This window comes from Lupinus angustifolius, chromosome LG20, assembly GCF_001865875.1.
Source record: "Lupinus angustifolius cultivar Tanjil chromosome LG20, LupAngTanjil_v1.0, whole genome shotgun sequence".
In the NCBI taxonomy this organism is placed as follows: domain Eukaryota; kingdom Viridiplantae; phylum Streptophyta; class Magnoliopsida; order Fabales; family Fabaceae; genus Lupinus; species Lupinus angustifolius.
The window spans coordinates 1,705,708-1,725,424 of record NC_032028.1 but is presented as its reverse complement, the minus strand read 5'-3'; the positions used below and the strand labels follow the sequence as shown (position 1 = coordinate 1,725,424).

The 19,717-nt window shown below is 34.8% G+C and overlaps 2 protein-coding genes across 3 annotated transcripts; one reads left to right on the top strand and one right to left on the bottom strand.

Annotated features, from left to right (window-relative positions):
* On the top strand, positions 1,034-3,773 carry LOC109336269 (pentatricopeptide repeat-containing protein At2g41080-like). The gene is given in 2 exon segments (XM_019572769.1): positions 1,034-3,087; positions 3,598-3,773. Coding segments are annotated over 2 exon segments (2,025 nt in total). The 5' UTR covers positions 1,034-1,111; the 3' UTR covers positions 3,647-3,773.
* LOC109336268 (transportin-1-like) lies at positions 6,048-18,756 on the bottom strand. Of its 2 annotated transcripts, XR_002106323.1 has the most exons (30): positions 18,487-18,756; positions 17,212-17,499; positions 16,898-16,987; positions 16,727-16,804; positions 16,545-16,625; positions 16,132-16,182; positions 15,643-15,728; positions 15,046-15,112; positions 14,903-14,959; positions 14,778-14,807; positions 14,635-14,694; positions 14,387-14,500; positions 13,948-14,061; positions 12,777-12,875; positions 11,824-11,949; positions 11,650-11,724; positions 10,979-11,050; positions 10,707-10,817; positions 9,940-10,023; positions 9,607-9,714; positions 9,111-9,212; positions 8,773-8,835; positions 8,603-8,677; positions 8,018-8,089; positions 7,820-7,944; positions 7,109-7,160; positions 6,962-7,030; positions 6,820-6,879; positions 6,408-6,594; positions 6,048-6,365 (listed from the first exon to the last, which is right to left on the bottom strand). XR_002106323.1 is itself a non-coding variant. In XM_019572768.1 (29 exons), the coding sequence occupies exons 1-29, from the start codon at positions 18,667-18,669 to the stop codon at positions 6,511-6,513; spliced, it is 2,676 nt and encodes an 891-aa protein (XP_019428313.1). In that variant the 5' UTR covers positions 18,670-18,756; the 3' UTR covers positions 6,048-6,510. The 2 variants fall into 2 exon arrangements, 1 of the variants encoding a protein (XP_019428313.1); XM_019572768.1 differs by having other exon boundaries at positions 6,048-6,594.

Here is a 19,717-nt window from a genome sequence, read left to right as displayed (position 1 = left end):
TCCTCATACTCATCCTACCCTCCTCTTCATCCTCATCCTCTTCCTCATCCTATCTTCGTCCTCATCCTCATCCTATCCTCTTCCTCATCCTCATCCTCATCGTCATCCCCATTCTCATCCCCATCCTCATCCTATCCTAATCCATATCCTCATCCTCATCTTCCTCCTCACCCTCATCCTATCCTCATCCTCATCCTATCCTACTCCTACTCCTCATCCTCATCCTATCCTCCTCCTCCAATTCCTCATCCTCATCCTATCCTCCTCGTCATCCTCATCCTCATCCTATATTCATCCTCTTCCTTATCCTATCATCACGGCGATGACCATATTTCCCACAACTGAAACATATCATATGTAGCCCTTCATATTCAAGATTGAGGACTTGACCAAGCACTTTGATATGAGGAATTAGCTTGTGGTCTAAATCAATTTTCACACAAATTCTAGGAAACTTCCCTCTAGAGTGGATAGAAATGAGTTGATCTACTTTTAGCACATTCCCAATGGCAAAGCCTACTCTCCAAAGTAAATTCTGGTTATACAATTCGATTGGAAGGTTTGGTATGTGTACCCAAACAGTCAACTTTTGAACCTTCTTTGCATTAGTCAGAAAAAAAGTCTTCACCTCTGTATTAAGAAATAATGATTTGCAATACGCCAATGCCCTTCGAAGAGATCATGCTTATAGTCCTCCTCAAATGAAAATTGCTCAAGAAAGAAATCATGCCGCATATCAATGACTTGAATGTGTCCGCTCACCGCCCACATCTTAGTTAGTCTTGCTTCCATCATGCGCAAAGATATCATTTTACCGAATAATTTAACTACGAGAAAGGATTTCCAAGGTTTGCACTAGTCCACTAACTCCTCATCAGAAACCCTAATCTCTGGGCGGGGTCAAAATCCTTCTTTTCATTTCCGTGCATATATCCTCCTCGTCCTCCTTATACCAGCAATTTTCCGGAAGGTCTTCATTATCCGAGAAATCTTCAAATCATCCCAGGTTAGCATTAAGCATGAGTGTCCCGAGAAGTGCATGTACATATAAGACGCCACCTCAAATTCATTCTAACTAAAAAGCATGAACAACTAAGCACATGTTTCATGCATGGGTAGGTTTGGCCTTCCTCGTACCAGCTTCTCTGTGGGCACCAACTTTCAAAAATCAGTTTCTCACTTCTCCACTGTTTCCATCAAAACCCAGTTGCAAAATTGTAGCTTTTATGGTGGAAAAGAACAATTTACCACCTTGTGTTTCAAAGGGCGCATAAAAGAAGCATTTAACAGTTTCATATCTGAGATATGGTCAGAACCACGTTTGTTCGGAAATCTCCTCCAAGCATGTATACCCACAAAGTCTGTTCCTTTGGCAAAACAGCTTCATTCTTTGATAATCACTTCTGGGTGTTCCTCAGACAAGTTCATCTCCAACCATCTTTTGAACCTCTACTCAAAATTTGGGCACTTTCAAGGTGCACTGTCACTATTTGATATAATGCCAATGAGGAACATCATGTCATGTAACATTATGATCAAAGCTTTTCTTGAAATGGGCAATTTTGAGAGTGCTAAGAAGCTGTTTGATGAAATGCCCGAGAGGAATGTTGCCACTTGGAATGCTATGGTCACGGGGTTAACTAAGTTTGAAATGAACCAAGAATCTTTGGTCTTGTTTTCGAGCATGAATGAATCAGGTTTCATGCCGGACGAGTACTCGTTGGGAAGTGTGCTTAGGGGGTGTGCACATTTGAAAGCTTTGTTTGCAGGGCAACAGGTTCATGCTTATGTTATGAAATGTGGGTTTGAGCTTAATTTGGTTGTGGCATGCTCTTTAGCTCATATGTATATGAAAGCTGGAAGACTGAATGATGGGGAGACAGTTATCAAATTGATGCCGAATGGTAATGTGGTTGCTTGGAATACACTTATGGCTGGAAAAGCTCAAAATCAGAACTTTGAGGGAGTTCTGGATCAATACAGTGTGATGAAAATGGCAGGTTTTAGACCAGATAGGATTACTTTTGTGATTATGATAAGTTCATGTTCGGAGTTAGCCACGCTTGGTCAAGGGAAGCAAATTCATGCTGAAGCAATCAAAGCAGGAGCTAGTTTTGAAGTTGACATAATTAGTTCATTAGTAAGTATGTACTCTAAATCAGGATCTTTAGAAGACTCCATTAAAGCCTTTTCGGAATGTGGAGAACGAGATATAGTATTATGGAGCTCAATGATTGCTGCTTATGGGTTTCATGGGCAGGGAGAAGAAGCCATCAAACTCTTCAATAAGATGGAACAGGAAAAATTGGCAGGAAATGAAGTTACATTCTTGAGCTTGTTATATGCGTGTAGTCATTGTGGACTAAAGGACAAAGGGCTTGAATTATTTGACTTGATGGTAGAAAAGTATGGACTCAAGCCTAGACTGGAACATTATACTTGTGTAGTTGACCTACTAGGTAGGTCTGGTTGTTTAAAGCAGGCAGAGTCTATGATAAGATCCATGCCTCTAAAAGCAGATGCAATTATTTGGAAAACATTATTATCTGCATGTAAAATCCACAAGAATGCAGAAATGGCAAGAATGGTTGCTTAAGAAGTTCTTAGAATCAATCCTCAAGACTCAGCTTCGTATGTTCTACTTGCCAATATTCATGCTTCAGATCAGAGGTGGCAGGATGTTTCTGAGGTGAGGAAAGTCATGAGGGACAAGATGGTAAAGAAAGAACCAGGCATAAGCTGGGTAGAAGTGAAGAATCAGGTTCACCAGTTCCATATGAGCGATGAATCACACCCGAAATCTATGGAGATTAATCTGTATCTGAAAGAACTAATTTCGGAAATGAAGACGCATGGCTATGTCCCTGATACTAGCTCTGTTTTGTATGACATGGACAACGAGGAGAAAGAATACAATTTGGCTCACCATAGTGAGAAATTGGCAATTGCATTTGCTTTAATGAGCACTCCAGAGGGAGTGCCAATAAGGGTCATGAAGAACTTGAGGGTTTGCAGTGACTGCCATGTTGCCATCAAGTATATATCACAGATAAAAAAATGGGAAATTATTCTGCGCGATGCTAGTAGGTTCCACCATTTCAAAAATGGTGCATGTTCTTGTGGAGATTATTGGTAGTTGTTATTCCTTTATCTCCATTCCAAATATTGTTCATCATCTTCCAGAGAATATAGTTAAGAGGAACTGAAGAAGATTAAGTCTTGTTATGGCTGAAGAGGCAGGAAGGCACAGAAATATGTACAGAGAAAAAGTATGATGCGACATAGCAACTTCAACTCATGGAATTTGTTTGGCTTTTAATTCATATTGATTTACAGAGTAATTTATTAACCCGTATTAGCTTAGTGATAGTTGATACCGAAATTAATACTTGAGGATTGTATGGTCAAAAACAAAGATGCTTCACTACAACCTCTTCTTCTCATCGGCTACAAAAAAGTTACACTATAGCCACTCATTTTACTTTGCCACAAGAAGGTTTCACCATTGCCATTTCTTTTGCCACATCATTCTCTTTTTCTTTTAAGCTAAATATCACAGATAAAAAAATGGGAAATTATTCTGCGCGATGCTAGTAGGTTCCACCATTTCAAAAATGGTGCATGTTCTTGTGGAGATTATTGGTAGTTGTTATTCCTTCATCTCCATTCCAAATATTGTTCATCATCTTCCAGAGAATATGGTTAAGAGGGACTGAAGAAGATTAAGTCTTGCTATGGCTGAAGAGGCAGGAAGGCACAGAAATATGTACAGACAAAAAGTATGATCCGACATTGCAACTTACTTCAACTCATGGAATTTGTTTAGCTCTTAATTCATATCGATTTGCAGAGTAATTTATTAACCCGTATTAGCTTAGTGATAGTTGATACCGAAATTAATACTTGAGGATTGTATGGTCAAAAACAAAGATGCTTCACTACAACCTCTTCTTCTCATCGGCTACAAAAAAGTTACACTATAGCCACTCATTTTACTTTGCCACAAGAAGGTTTCACCATTGCCATTTCTTTTGCCACATCATTCTCTTTTTCTTTTAAGCTAATATTTAATAAATCTCTACCTTGGCTAAAAGACTATCATAACTATTTTCATGTTGCTCTTCTTCATGCCCACTAGATATTCTGGACATCAATCAAGTCCAGACAATGTCTGAACTTCGTTGTTGGAACTGGGTTCGTCATCATGTCAGCAGGATTATTTGCACCGGGTATTTTCTCCACTTTAACAATTCCTTTTTCAATGATATCTTTGATAAAGTGCATCCGAACATCAATATGTTTAGTTCTCCCAAATGGCTTCCTTTACAGCTTCTGTTACTGCGATGTACTCCGCTTCAGTTGTAGACAAGCAACAATTGATTGTAGTGTTGATTTCCAACTAATAGTACAACCACACAGTGTAATGACATATCCAGTGAGTGATCTCTGCTTGTCCAGATCTCCGGCATAATATGAGTCAACATATCCGATGACCTTATTTCCAACATCTTTGACTTTTCCATACAATAAGCCAATATCTGTGGTACCCTTTAGGTAGCGCATAATCTACTTCACAGCCTTCCAGTAAACTTTACCATGACTTCCCATATACCTACTTACCACACTTACATTTATTGCTTGTGCAATATCTGGTCTAGTGCATACCATGGCATACATAAGACTATCGACTGCACTAGCATAAGGTACACTTGACATCTCCTTATTTTCGCCTTCAGTTTGTGAACACAAGGCCATTGAAAGTTTGAAATGAGACGCCATGTTTATAGAATTCAATTATGCCAAGTTTGTAGAATTCAATTATAAAATGTGATAACTATATCACATTTTAGTTAACCGTTCAAAATATTAAAAAAAAACAATTTATAAATAATAAAGATTGACATTCTAAAGACAAGAAAACTAGAAAATCTTGGTAAGCCCCTCAGTCTATAAAATATTATAGTTTCTATTTAATTTTTTATTTAGAAGTTCAAGAAAACATTAATATTTAGTTATTCAATCATCATCTCTTAGTATTAGTAATTATTTTTTTAGTAAGGAGATGATTAGTGAAGTGATATTAGTCATGACTAACGATAGTTAATATCTTCAATATCAAAAGTATGGCTTTCTCATACTATGTTGCTGAATGGAGAGTTGGAAGAATTAGTGGAGAATTTAGACCCAGATCAGTATCATAACTTGTCCTTACCCTTGTTACCAATATTGCTAAATGTATAAATAAAGGATTAAATATGTATACATTGTTGTTTTAAGGGTTTTTTCTACTCTCAACAAATCAAATCATTCATCATTCATATATCATCCACTATTGAAACTCAAACAAAAGTAATATAAATCAATGGTGAATAATATATTGATAATATAAAATGTTTTATAACTCATAAATAAATATATGTTATTCTATTGAGAATGTTACGTACACATGCTTTATGGTTTCTATTGGCTGCAATATTTTACTAGTTTAAGCCTTCTTTAGTTTCTCAAATCAACATCATCTACATATTAGGATTAGTTACCTAAACAAGCTAATCACTTATGGATGGAGAAAAATATCCTTTCCAGTTTCCACCATGTTCATGTTAAGAAATAGTAAATGATAAAAAATTAAAAAATGTTATCACAGAGATGTAGAGAAAACATGTTGTAGAATAACTGTCATTGAGCAGTTCATGAAAATGGCATCAACCAGAATGGGAGAAGTTTATTTTTTAGAAACTCAATATACATTTAAATTTTACGATTATACTCTTAAAACTGTGAGCATAACCTTAAACATGGAAAGTTTTTGGATAAAAAAAGGTGCATGGACCAAAAACAATCTGAAGAGTAATTATAGCAACTTGAGGTATTATTTACAAAGGGGGCAATAAAATTACCCCCAAACAAATAAATATGCCAAAAAATTTCATTTTTGGCAGAAACAAACAAGTGCTAAATGAAGTATGCACAAGTCCAAATATTTTATTGTAAAAAAATCACAAATCAAAAGCTTCTATGCCTAAGGCAACACATGTCTGAAATTGGTTCCCAAGTTGCACCTTATAAACAATGTAATAAGTTATTAGAACATAAACTCCCTCCCCTCTTTTTTCTCTCTGGTGGGACAAAACTGTGTATTCAAAAGGCACAAAACCTATCAACTCAAACTAAAATATAAGAAAAATGATGAACACTAGAGCAGAATAAAATCCTAGCCTTTAACTAAGGCTTCAACTATAAGGACAACAAAAGAATCAAGCATTTCCAAAGGTTGAAAGTCACCCCCCTGTACATTTCTCATGGGAAATACCATCGAACGAGATCTTCAATGCCTGAGGAACTGCCTTTAATCAATCAAGCTCAAGGGAATTGTATAAATACTGATACCCCTGGCCGAAAACTTGGACCGATATTAAAACTCCTTGAAATGAATCATGACTCCAATATTGCTTGACAACACAAACTGACCAACAAGACCAATGTAGATACAGAATTCTCACAAATATATTATACTTGATATTTTGAAAGCTTTTCTTTTACTGGGGGCTCCAAAGCAGACATACACTGGTCCCACGCTCCATTACCCAGCATCTATAAAAATATGGAACATCCCTCACCGATTAGTACACACCGCGTGGAACAGAATGAAGCAAAAGTTATACTACAGAGAGCCACATGGAAGAACACTACCATGAGTGTGAAAAGTGATCTTCCATGAGTTTATATTTTTATTCTTATGACAATCAAAGTGCAGATAAAACTTACACATAATAGTTTCTAACATGGATGTGTGCCCGACAAATAAGCAATACTAACCTGTTTATATCCATTCAAGACCTGGCAGACATCATTGTGTAAATCTTCACTCCTTATTTCCTATAAGCAGAAGTAAAAGAATTTTTATTACAGAAATCTCAAGGCACTTTAAATTTTAAGATGATGGTGGCGGCATACATACATGCCAACTTGCAATGGCTTTGAACATATACACGAGCGAACTTAGAGCTCCAGAAGGATTAGCTTTGACCTGAAAACAAATGGAAAGCACCAATTACTTGAGCAGTTACTCACGTATAAAACTTTTACTGTGTGAAGAGGAGCATACCATAGCACAAAGACCTCTAAAAGCATCCTCTTTCTCGATATCATCTCGTATCCTGCCAAAATTAAACAAACCAAATCAATAAACAAGATACCCTGCAATGAAACACTGGACATCTAAAATTGTGCTCAATTTGCACAAGTGAAGACATTTATATATTAGTTTATCCTCTTTTATATGTTTCCATGTGAATTTCGAGTGTATATAAAAGCAAGACCACAGGTGCTATCATTTACCAGTTTCCCAATCAAGTTGATTATATTTAAGACAAAAAAGCTAATGAATATGTAGTGCAAGTTGATGATTAGCTCAAAAAATGCAGAAAATGCCAGGGCAATCATGTAAAATGTGATGATGGTCTTCACGGTCTAGATTTTCTCAAGACATTCTAAAAGATTTTCATTAATCATTACCATTTAGAGTCAAAGAGTTCGCAACTCCTAATCCAAAGTGAAAGCATTCATGCTAAGAAATTAAATGGCGAACATGTTAATAACTCTTATTGTACTCCATTTTAAGAAAGTATATATTCAACATGACTAACATTCCCTAGTGTGATTTACTTAAAAAACATTTCTTATGCACTAATGCCAAAGAATCTTTGAATTTCAAAACAGTATATTATTGCAATTAATAACTCAAGCTGGGGATATCTTGTGAGGTGGCAATTGATGCAAGCATGACTACAGAAAGCACGTAAGTCCAATAACTTACATTGCCAAAGCAGTGCACCAAGGTTGCATGAAATGCTCCATATGTGGTGATACAAGCTCTGGACAGACCCATGCTAGCCTCCCCAGAGTTATTGCACTATTTTCTATAAGTGACTTGTTGAGTTCCTAATAAACGGAAAGACAATCAGCAATTAAACATGACTCAAATTATAATTGAATAGTGTAATAAAACAATTACCTTTGCATGCTGAAGAATGGGGACCAGGCATGAAATTACAGTTAAAACAACAGGAGAAATTTCTTGACGGACCTGAAAATCAAAATTCGTTTTTACACCAACAGATTTTATGCATAAACGAATAAAAAGTGCTCATGTGTTATCGACACTAATTAATGTCTAATGGTACCTCCATCTAACAACAGAATATCATAAACAAGAAAAGCAAACCCACAAGGAAAAAAATAAACTTCAAACACAATGTACACATCTACATGTAATGTTGCGTATTATTTAACTAAACCGTGATACTGTGTGAACAGAATCTACTCCAAAACTTAGAAGTCAAGCAAAAATGAAATATGCAAGGGTGTCCAAAGCCTTAATTTTAGACTGTTCCATTTCATCCCTGGAATTTTAGACTCACGGTATTCATTATTGTCTAACACAACTTTTAAAATTGAAATTGTCCTAATCGTTAACATTAACAAAGACAACCTAGATCTCCATTAGTGAACCGAAGTCCAACAATGCCAATTAGACTCCAACTACTATTATTAGGTTCTGTCAAGTTTGATAGAAAGCATCATTTTAGCATTAACATACCTTAACTGCTAATTCTCCAATAGCCCAGCATGCATTATTTGCAACTGAAATTGCCTCCTTTACCTTGGAAATTTCCTGTACAGCAAGCACACTACATCAATAAAATGATTAATTTAATTTAACCCTATAGCTAAACCTATAACAAGCAAACAACTATACTATACACATACCAGCTGCTTGGCTGCAGCCTCAAGAAATTCCAACAGACGAGGGTGCAAATGAATCGGGCACACCTGGCCAAATTACCGAAGTAAGAATACCATCAACCAAGAAACAGAATATCCCTGCCCCACTCCAAAAATAAAGTAAACTAGCATATTTGGGTAGACACCAAAAAAAGAATTAAAGTTTAGCTTTCCAAAACTAACTATAGTTACTTTCAAAACTACACAATATGTAACAATCAGCTTATGACGTGTGTTTTCTACACCCTGGGTCCTACAGTAAGTGTAAGGACCACAAGCAGATCCCGTCAGTGGCTATGTGGAAATATATTTGTTTCACTTACTCGTGAAAGGTCTCCAAGTAAGGCAAAGGCACTTTGTCGAACATCAGAGGCTTCATCCACACAACAATGCAGAAGTAGGTCCCTCAAAGAACATTGTGAAACCTGCGAAGTAGCAAAGATAATCTCCAGAAATCATGCAATGGATAGTTTAACAAATTGCAAGCAGATATTAAAATGTCAAACAGAATAGGAAGTGAAAAGGAAGCCTAACTGCTGCCCATATAACAAAAAGAGCTAAAGCGGTTGAAGCAAGGTAAAGGTTAACTGGAAAATAAGCCCTCTATGAATAGGATTAGCTGTAATTACTTCGAAAAGCAAAGATATGAAAATAAAAGCCAAATTCAGCACTCTTCTGATGCAGGATAATTTTAAAACCTTAAACTCCACTTTTATACGAAAGAAAAATATTTAACGAAATAACATCCTAGCCGAAGACTTCATTTACTAGCAGAAATTTATTATCTTGTATCGTGAAATTAAAGTTTTGGATGAGTACCAAGCTCTCTACTCCGCTGCCAAGACCCTCTGCTAGTCCAGAAAGTAGATCAAGAGAGCACACAATGAATTCCTTGTCATACTGTGCCCCAGCAGCAACAGGATCAACCTGACAGACATACAATATATACTCAACTTGTTGGAAAATAAAATCTCAAAATTAGCCCCACAGACAGTATAGCAGTCTGTCAGACAAATCATAAATAATGGTAAATGAAATGAATCTTTTAGGTTTAAATAAAAGAACACAGATATGATACTAACACCACAGGGACCGGAACAGATAAATGTTCACTATTATTTAAGACAACAAATACATGAAAGGGATCAGAACCTTTGCAAATTGTTGGGTCTGTATTATATTTATGCACCTCCTAAATACTGGTTCAGCAAATTGAGAGAAACCAGTACCCAATGCCTGTTACAGATAAAAAAGCATAATTCTATATCAGGAGAAAGGAAATCCATATGATGGCATAGATTCACAACTAACTAGACCCTGATCGGGCTCGGGTAGACATACAGGAATCTAACACAAGGTAGAAGCCTGATTAATTACTTAATTTTGAGATGGTGTCATGGTGCCAACTGGATGTTGAGTGCTGACACATTACCATTACTTAAACTAATGCATTGTTACATACTCGAACATAATATATTTATATGAACAGTAAAACTTAACATTAGTATTAAGTGGACCACATTTGGACATATTGGTTTACTTAGCAAGATAAATAGCATTAACTAAGCTGGTTAAATGAGCCCATAACTTCTGACACAATTAGAGAATAGGATATAATTCCGAAATATCAAATGAAGTCTACACAGTGATACTAAGACATGTGACATTTGCACAAGGAACCCAATTCAACAATTTAATATTTGAGTTACTACTATCAATTATTTATTGAAACCTGTGCTGTGAGTAGACAGAAAATATTGATCAAAGAACAACCTATATGCCATAAGTCTGCTAGATGCCGGTATTGAATAATAAAACATTTATATGTAAAATAAATGTTCTAAAAATAAATAACAGCACAGACGAGGCACATTCTTTTAATATACAATGCAAAGACGAGGAAAAACTGAGATGCTTACATGTGCTATAGATGTAAAGCTTTCCAGGAGTGGAAATAGATCTTTGTCTGAGTTTGAAAGTTGCTGCCACTTCTCAATTAATGGTGGCATGAGAATGTCAAGATATCCAGGCTGCAAAGCAATAATCCAGTTGGTACAGAAATGTCTTCGAAGGTTAAAGAGAATGAATATCGAGTATGAATCATGATAAATAACTTGGGAGAAAAGATAGCTTTCAGATGAGGAAGAAGGTCCTTTGCTCTAACATGGATTTCTATTAAAAAATAACATACCCGGTTAAGCTCTCCACCAACAGCTTCAGCTAAAGTTCCAATAGCATCATATACAATTCTGAGATTTCGTCTCTGAAAATTAGGACAAAAAGGTAAATTAAAGATGCCTGAGTGTACATGTGATAAGAAGAAATGTGACACAATAAAGTAACAATGGAGAGCTAGTGTGCATTCGAACGTGGTTCAATTTACAAGAAACATAAAAAAGAATTACGCATTTACATGGGTGTGTATCGATTAGCAGTCAAAATAATATTATTTCAATATTTATGATATTTATAATGATTCTTTTTAGAATCAGTAATGATGAATTCATTTCTATATTCGGATATATTAGCTAAAAATAGATTTTAAGATAATACGTTTTTCTTTTGTTGTGTAAAAAAGATCATTTTATGTATTTAACTACCAAAGAAGGTATGGAATGATTTTGGAAGTTATTTGATTGAGGGAAATAATCATGTGTAAATATACCTTGTGGAAAAAATGCTGAAAACTCAACTTATGCTCCAAAAACTTTTTACAACAGAAAAAAGCTCTGTAAGTTTTAATAAATAGTCCCGAACATCTTTGACTTATCCTAAAATAGCTTTTATTCCAAATAAAATAAAAGGTATTTTGGGTTAAGTTAATCACACCTAAACATTAAATGCTTAAGGTTAGAAAATCACCTGGTATTTCCCAAATGCAATCATCAAGTGCTTTAGTATTATTTCCAAGCGTGGTGCCAACTCTTCAGCAGCCTCCTGTAGCAAATAAACCAAAATTTTGATTTATATTAAAAAATTAAAAATGGAGTAACTAAATCAATTATTTAATGATGTACGGAAAATTATAGTCAGAACCTCTTCCAGTGTTGCAAATGCTGAACAAGCAGCCTCTTGCACCCGCTTATTGTCATCCAAAATTCTTCGCAGAAGACCCATAAGAACATTATCGAATTGTTCATAGCCTTTTGGATGCCCAATACCCTAATGTACAAATCAATATTAAAATGAGAGACCTACAAATGACATGTGTAGACCCAATACCACTATATCTATTGAGCAATGAATTAAAAGAAAACTCATATTAGTTTATAAGGTAAAATAATTAATATTCACTCTTGGATTTGCCATTTTCCAATAATCGAAAGCTTGGGGAAACGGACAATATGCCGATGGGTCAAGATCCATTGAGATCAACATAACATTTGGCACACCTACACTATCTACTAACACTCCTTATAGATAGTGATTTTGATCAATCAACTGTTAAACTACAACTGATTACGCAGATCATGCATGCCAACTTTTTTCACACAGAAATGCATGAAGTAAACCTTCAACCTTAACAAAGAATTTTGTGAAATATTCATCATATAAATTTTTATTTGGAATAAAATTGATTTTGATTTTCACTCATATCAACAGAGTGAACAGACTGACACATGTGCATTTATAACTATATACGCTAAAAACATAATGTTAGATGCATAATATACAAGCGATGGAGCATGTAATTACAACATTAAGAATATAAAAATAACATTTATATACATCTAGAATTTATTGTCATGACAGTATTTCTTAGTAATTTGGGGATATGTTGGGGCTTTTAATGATTAAGAACCCGTTAGTAATTTGGATTTAGTTTTTCTCTATTAAGACTTTGCAGGGTTCTAAATCTTCAATAGAAATTGTATACATTGAACTACACCAAAGGTGCACAAGTTGATGAAACATTGGAGCATCATGGCAAAGAAATCATCAAGGTCAAACTGCAGATGAGAGAACAAAATCACATTCATACTTCATACCTGAATAATAAATTTGCTAAACCGAGAAAGTGTCCAGCACGAAATACTTCGAATCAGTGGAAACTTATCATCGAGGAGAGGGATGAGAAATGCCACAATCTAAACATGCAGAATAAAAAAGGATTCAATATTCTGAATTAATGAAAAAAGAACTACGAGCTGAAGAATTTATATCTAGGAAAAATTCTAACAAACATGTAACCATGAGAAACAAATAAGTTAGATCATAAAAACTGTACTATTAGATATATGAAACCATCCATTGCCTTCGCCCAATAATAGCTTAAGCTTTGGGAGAGTTGGCTCGGGATATGTCATCAGAGCCTCTATGATCACGTGGTTAAGGTTTCGATCCTTGTCATCCTCATTCTTCTTTATAAATAAAAGATAACTTCCATCACAAGATATATTAGCTTTGTGCATAGTCCACACTTCGAAGCCCTTAAGAGGGGAAGTGTAAGATATATAAAATGATAGATGTGTTTGATGATATCATATTAAAGGAAGAGAAATGGTTATATCACAATTTTTTTAGGTGTAAGGATGAGAGAGAAATAAGTGATGGCGTAATGTGAAGGGAAGAGATAGAAAGAAATGTGTGTAAAAGATGATGTAGAAGAAAAGGCAATAATAATATGTGTTTGGTATAGATTGTGTTTTTAGATTATAATCATCCGTGAGATTATAAAGTCGAAAAACTAAACCAACCGATCAAACTTGAACATGTTGCTTATTGCTTCTTTTTCTTGGTTTATAAGCAAAATCAATCTCAACCAAAGATGCAAAGAGTGTCAAAAGGAATAAGATGTGAAGTGGAACAGGGTGTAAAAGGCGAGGTAAAAGAAAATGATGTAGGGATATAAGAGTTCTAAAAAGTATGTGAAACGATTCTATCATTGTTTAATCAAATTTATAAAAAAGATGACTTGTGCACGAAGCTCCCACCTAGTGGGGTCTGAGAGAGTAGATGTATATGGCCTTGCCCTAGTAAGTGAAGAGGCTATTTCCAGAATTTGAACTCATGACCTCTAGATCATAAGGTAAGGAACCTTATCGTTGCGCTGAGGCTCACCCTCTTTGTTTAATCAAATTTCGAAACAGATTAAATTATTTTTTGCATAATTAAGCCATCTACTTCAGGATTAAAGTCATCAGAACCAAAAAAGAATACCTCCGACAAATGAGGGTAAAGACCATTGATGCAACCCTCGCCTATGGCACCAAGAGCCAAGACAGCAGCTTCCCTATCTTTCCAGGCTTCGTCACCACCAGCTGACAACTTGGCCTGCACACATTATTAATTTGTTTAGTTTATGCTTAAAAAAGAAGTGAATGCTTGTGGAGAAGCTACCATCATACAATAGTCTGTAGCAACTCCACAAAAGCACAATCAATACATATTTTCATTGAGACTAGACAGCAAAACAAAAGTTATGGCCGTTGTTGGCTTACATGCATACACTTTTATGATTGACTCAATATAATTATGCATTACAATCTTCCTTTTGAGCTGATACAGCATCAGTTGACTAAGAACACATTATCTAGCCACTAATAACATAAATTTCTGAACCATTCCAAAATGATCACAAGAAGAAGCTGCAAATCACCTGAACAATAGGCATAAGAGTCGGGAGGATCTCATCTCCGAATACATTTGAGAGAACATCTAGAGCAGCGGCACTGCACTTTCGTAAGTTCCATGTGTTAACAACATCGTCATCCTGTAAATATGAAAAATAAAATTTGAGTTCAGATCAGGGAATGATTTTTCTTGTCATTTCACCTTTCAAAAGCTGCACAGACTCAAATAAATAAAGAGAGGCAAAATGATCAAAAGAGCAAAAATACAACATACTTCATCTTCTACTTCATCTGAACCATGAAACCTTGATACATGAAAACGGGGTTTAAGATCCTGTGGTGCAAAACTCATTAAATTAGAAAAAATGTAGCATCAAACCAAAGAAAAGACAGTAACTCAACCAAAAAATATCAAACCTGATCACGATCAGGTTCAGAACCATCTTCCTGAAAAGAAGGGAAAAACAAATGAAGACATATAAACAAGAATGGCACGACTGAATTGAAAGTCATCTATAACACTAATCAATTCAAGGTTAAACCTCAGCTTCAATAACTGATTCATCATCATCTGCATAAGCCATATTTGACAATAATACCTACATAGATGCAACAGATAAACTTCAAATTACAAATGTGACAGTAACACAATTATAAAAGAAAATATGTATAATTAGGTCTTCACTGGAATTAGACGAGGCAAGAATTCTCTCATGTTTTCAGGTGGCAGTTGAGCATCAAAATATGCAGACCTGCAATAGAAGTTATTGATAAGGAAAAGATGCAAAATCTACCAGGATTTAACAGAGACAAACTTTAGTAGAGTTTAAAATCTTAAATATACTTAACAATAAACATAACATCACCAACTTTGCAACTCCATGCAATGGAAACATCAAACTTTCATTTGCATGATCTTATTGATTTTAAAAACAGGCATTGGTTATTCCTATACCGTCCTAACAACTAAGGTCCACAAAAATGAAGCCCATTCATCAATCTCAGACAGAAGGGTAACCTAAATATGCATAAATGGAAAATTATTTGGCTTGGAAATTAGAAAAATTCAACAGGTTGGTTACAACAACAAATTGATGACAAAATTGATTTGAAACTGCAACTTGATAAATTTTGAAAAAAATATGAAAATAACAAAATTGGCCAAATTTGTAAAAGTATCTTCACACCCTCGTGGGAAATACACTGTACATTGGAATAACAAAAGAAAATAATGCATAATAGTTGTGACAATAAGAAAATAACATCCAAAACAAAATAATACCAAAATTCACAGGCTTCAAGGGCCACTTCCTCATCTGTATCCTTGTTGACTTGTAACATGTATTCAATCACATTCCTTAGATGTGGCTGTAAAGTAAACAAAAATTGATTAGACATCACAAGAGCAAGCTGATAGAAAAAATGTTAATTTAAAGAAAGATAAAAGGCCAGACACTACACTTAGTGCTTCTTTGTTTGAGTAGGTGGAAAATTACAAATGTATTTTGACTGGATAAAGTCTAACTACAAGATAAGAATGTGAAACTTTGAAATGCATGATTCCAATGTGTCTAAATGAAATGGCATTATTATTTGCCACCATCCCATTTTCTAATTCAACAACAATCAAATCTCATTTTCTACTTGCTCAAAAAAAACTTAGATAAAGTGTAGTCTGGTGGAATGAATAGAGTAGATCCACCACCTTAAAAGGCAATGTTCCCAAAAAAATTAACTCACTAAATTCAATTAACCAAAACAAGATGCCTACCTCTAAGAAAGATGGGCAGACTTCAATTATCTGAACGAATGCTGCACAAACCTGGTCATCAGCAGCAACTAGGATGATTCAGTTGTTTCCAACATTGACAAGAAAAAGTAATAACTCAATAGAGCAAAGAACATTTAACCAAATTCCCTATCGGCATAAACTGTCAAATTAAAAGAACAGCAGCATGCAGAAGTAAACAGGGTCTAGTGGTCATCAAAATAACACATAAATAAAATAGGCAGCAGGGCAAGCCCAGAAGATCAAAGCCTTCAACTATGAGCAAATCAAGCCAATGGAAATTGTAAAGGAAACATTAAGTATTCAGTAATGATGAAATATTACAAATTAAAAAAATATTCCATTTGAGTTACATCAAATACATGCATATGAATAATAAGGCATTAAGAACTCACCAATTTCCGCACTTCTGCATTAGGGTCGTTTGCAAGAATAAACAAACCTTGAAGATATTGGTCCATGGATGAGTATAAAGCCTAGAAATAGTTATTTAGATTATTACGACCAATTCCAAACATCAGTGTTAATAGTTAATAACCAGAGAACTGAGATGATAAAGTCTCGTATTAAAGCTTACAGAAGGCATTAGCATAATGTATTGATTTACTGAACCCAGGGATAATTTTCTTAATGAAGCATGAGGTGATTGGAAAAACTGTAAAACAAAAAAAAGGATTAAAAAATCAGTTGGAAAATACAGTTATAAAAAGTACAAAGAAAACAGATATAAAAAGAAAATACTAGTTACCTTAAATAATCTAGGAAGAAATATGTTTATAGGACGCTCTGCTAACCCAGGTACATCAGAGTCGAGCAATTGGGGAACATCCTCACAAATCTGTGTTGCAGAGTCATATATAGTGTTAAAATTAAAAAAGGTGTTATTGGAAACAAATGTTATGAAATTTGGAGTATAGTCACTTCAATTGGTATTGTGTGGGGGTTTATGATGATATGTAATTTGTTTTTTTACTGGATTAGTTTTTTTGTGACCTATAAGGAGGATTCCTTATCCTCCATATCTTTGTTTTCCTTTTTCTAACCGTTAACTGGAGAGCTTACCTTGGATAATGCATCCATTGCACCTTCCATGTGATTTAGATCATTACTGTCCAAGCAATTAACGAGGGCTTGCAACAATTCAGGCCACTCTACAAGTCCTCCTATTTGAACAACAACACTAATAATAGTGCCTGCCGTTGACCTTATGTGCTTGTCTGCAGCACCAAGACAAGGCAGCAACTCTGATTTCACATACTGTTGGTATGCAGGGAGCATAGCTTTGTATCCGGTTCTAAGGTTATTCTTCAAATACAGACCAGCAGCCTGCCGAACTTCCACCGATTTTCCCTGTCCAAAAGCAAATTAACACAAGTGTCACTTAAAATATCATCACAAAATCGAGATTTCGAAAATACCATAAATGCCACAGACCCTGTCACAATAGGTACCATTCGGGAATTTAATACGGAGATCATGTTTTATATACACTGAATGTTGGGCAGTAAATGTCAATGAGAGAATAAACTCAATATAGCAAAGATGAGAATATTGTGTTGGATGAGTGGACACACGAGACAAGATAGGATTAGGAATCAATGCATTAGGGAGAAGTTGTAGTAATGAGAGTAGATCAAATGGAGGTTAGTTCAATTTCTAGAGGCAGAAAGAGACCAAGAAAAATACATAATATATGATAGGGCATTATAGCACCAATTGATCAATGTAGCCGGACTCTGCTTGGTTGTTGTTGTTTATACGAAAAAATGTCAAATGTTAATGCAGACGATCCCATCCAGGTTAAACTATATATTATTGGAGAGATCGTTCAAATGATTTCAAAACATCTATGAAATACTTGCCATTTTCAATATGATCATAAAAGGTAGAGTGAAATGTAAAACGATGAAATTGACAAGTATCACAGTCGGGCTCATACAAGTGGACGAAGACGTAGTCCAAAAGAAAGAATAAAACATAGAGAATAAACTATATTATGTTGTTGTCTAATGTCTGCTATCTTTTACATTCAATCATTTAGCCATCACATTCATCAGACAGTATACTAGATTTCACATATTAGAACAATCAAATACACTATGACATCAACCTAAACAAAAATTTCCACATCCCGCATATGCAACTGATGTAAAACATATGAATGGTATAAATGGCAGTTAACAAACACATTAAAAAAACAGCAAAAAAATCATATGAAATAAACAAGAAGAAAGGCCAAATTTGAAAGGTACCAAAATAGATGGCAACATGGAAAAAGCAACAAAATTTAGAGAAAAGGTGGCAAAAGAAGAAGTGGGTATAAGAGAAAAAAGAAACCTGAGCACGGGAAAAGATAAAAGCAAGGTAATTATTGAAGTCAGGGAGGTGAGAATAGTTCTGAAGATGGTGCCAAATCTGGGACTTATCAGCGGAAGAGATATGAGAAATCTGCTGCTCAAGGAGGCCGCAGATCTCCTTGAAGCCTTCTTCCTGTGGCTGCCACGTGGGTGTCGCCGCCATGCCGGAAAAGTGAAATAGTTTCAGAGAGAGAGAGAGAGAGAAGATGAGAAGAAGAAGAAGGGTTTTTAAATAAAGGGAAGGGACATAATGAGTCACAGTTTATAAAAGGGTTTGTTTGAGTTGTGGGTCTACACTTGCTGTGTGCTGTGAACTGGATCACAACATTGCTTCACTTTAGTTATTAGGTTTTTTAGTATATAAAGTCAAATCTAATATCATTGTTTTTGTTTCTAAACTCATTAATTGAATTATCTTTACATTATATGTTATATTTTTTTATATTATATTACTTTTATCATATTTTCATATGTATCTTTTAGTGTTAAGTAATGGAAGAATATCAACCTTAATTAAAATAATTTATAACACACCTTATATGTTATTCATAATGATATAAGAAGTTGTATCGTCACATTAGAATCACATAACATATTAATTTAAATGAAATATTTTTAATTAATTTTAATGGTTTTCTCCATAAATGTGGCTTAATCACATTGGGTTGCATCAGTCAACTGCCACCCCCTTCAATGTATAAGAATTGGGATGGAGCCTTTTCCTTGTCCATTTAGGAAAAAAGTTATTATAAAAAAACATGTACACATTAATATTTTAAGAATAGGTTGAAAATCATATTCAAGTAGTTACAATTACTTGTTTTAATCAATAGACTATGGTGTTTGTAACCATCTTATGCATTTAGAATTAGTCTAATTCTTAAATCTAGTATAATGAAGATTAATGCAAAGTCATGGAACTTCAAAATAAATTAAAAAATAAAAAATGAAATATTCCTTCATTGCAATGAGAGAGCACATCTCCTGCTGTCACTCCATATTACACAGTTTGTAATTGGTTGAAAAAAATGTATTTAAGTTAAAAATTAAAGATTAAATATTTTTCTGACTAATCATAAATAGTAGTACACTTTTATGGGATAACAAATGTCAATCCTTGTAATGAGGCCTGCTGCACTATGGGCATTTTTTCCTCGCTGTAGTTGTGACAGCAAGGTGGTGTGTTTTGTAATGCTCTGAATCCATACAGC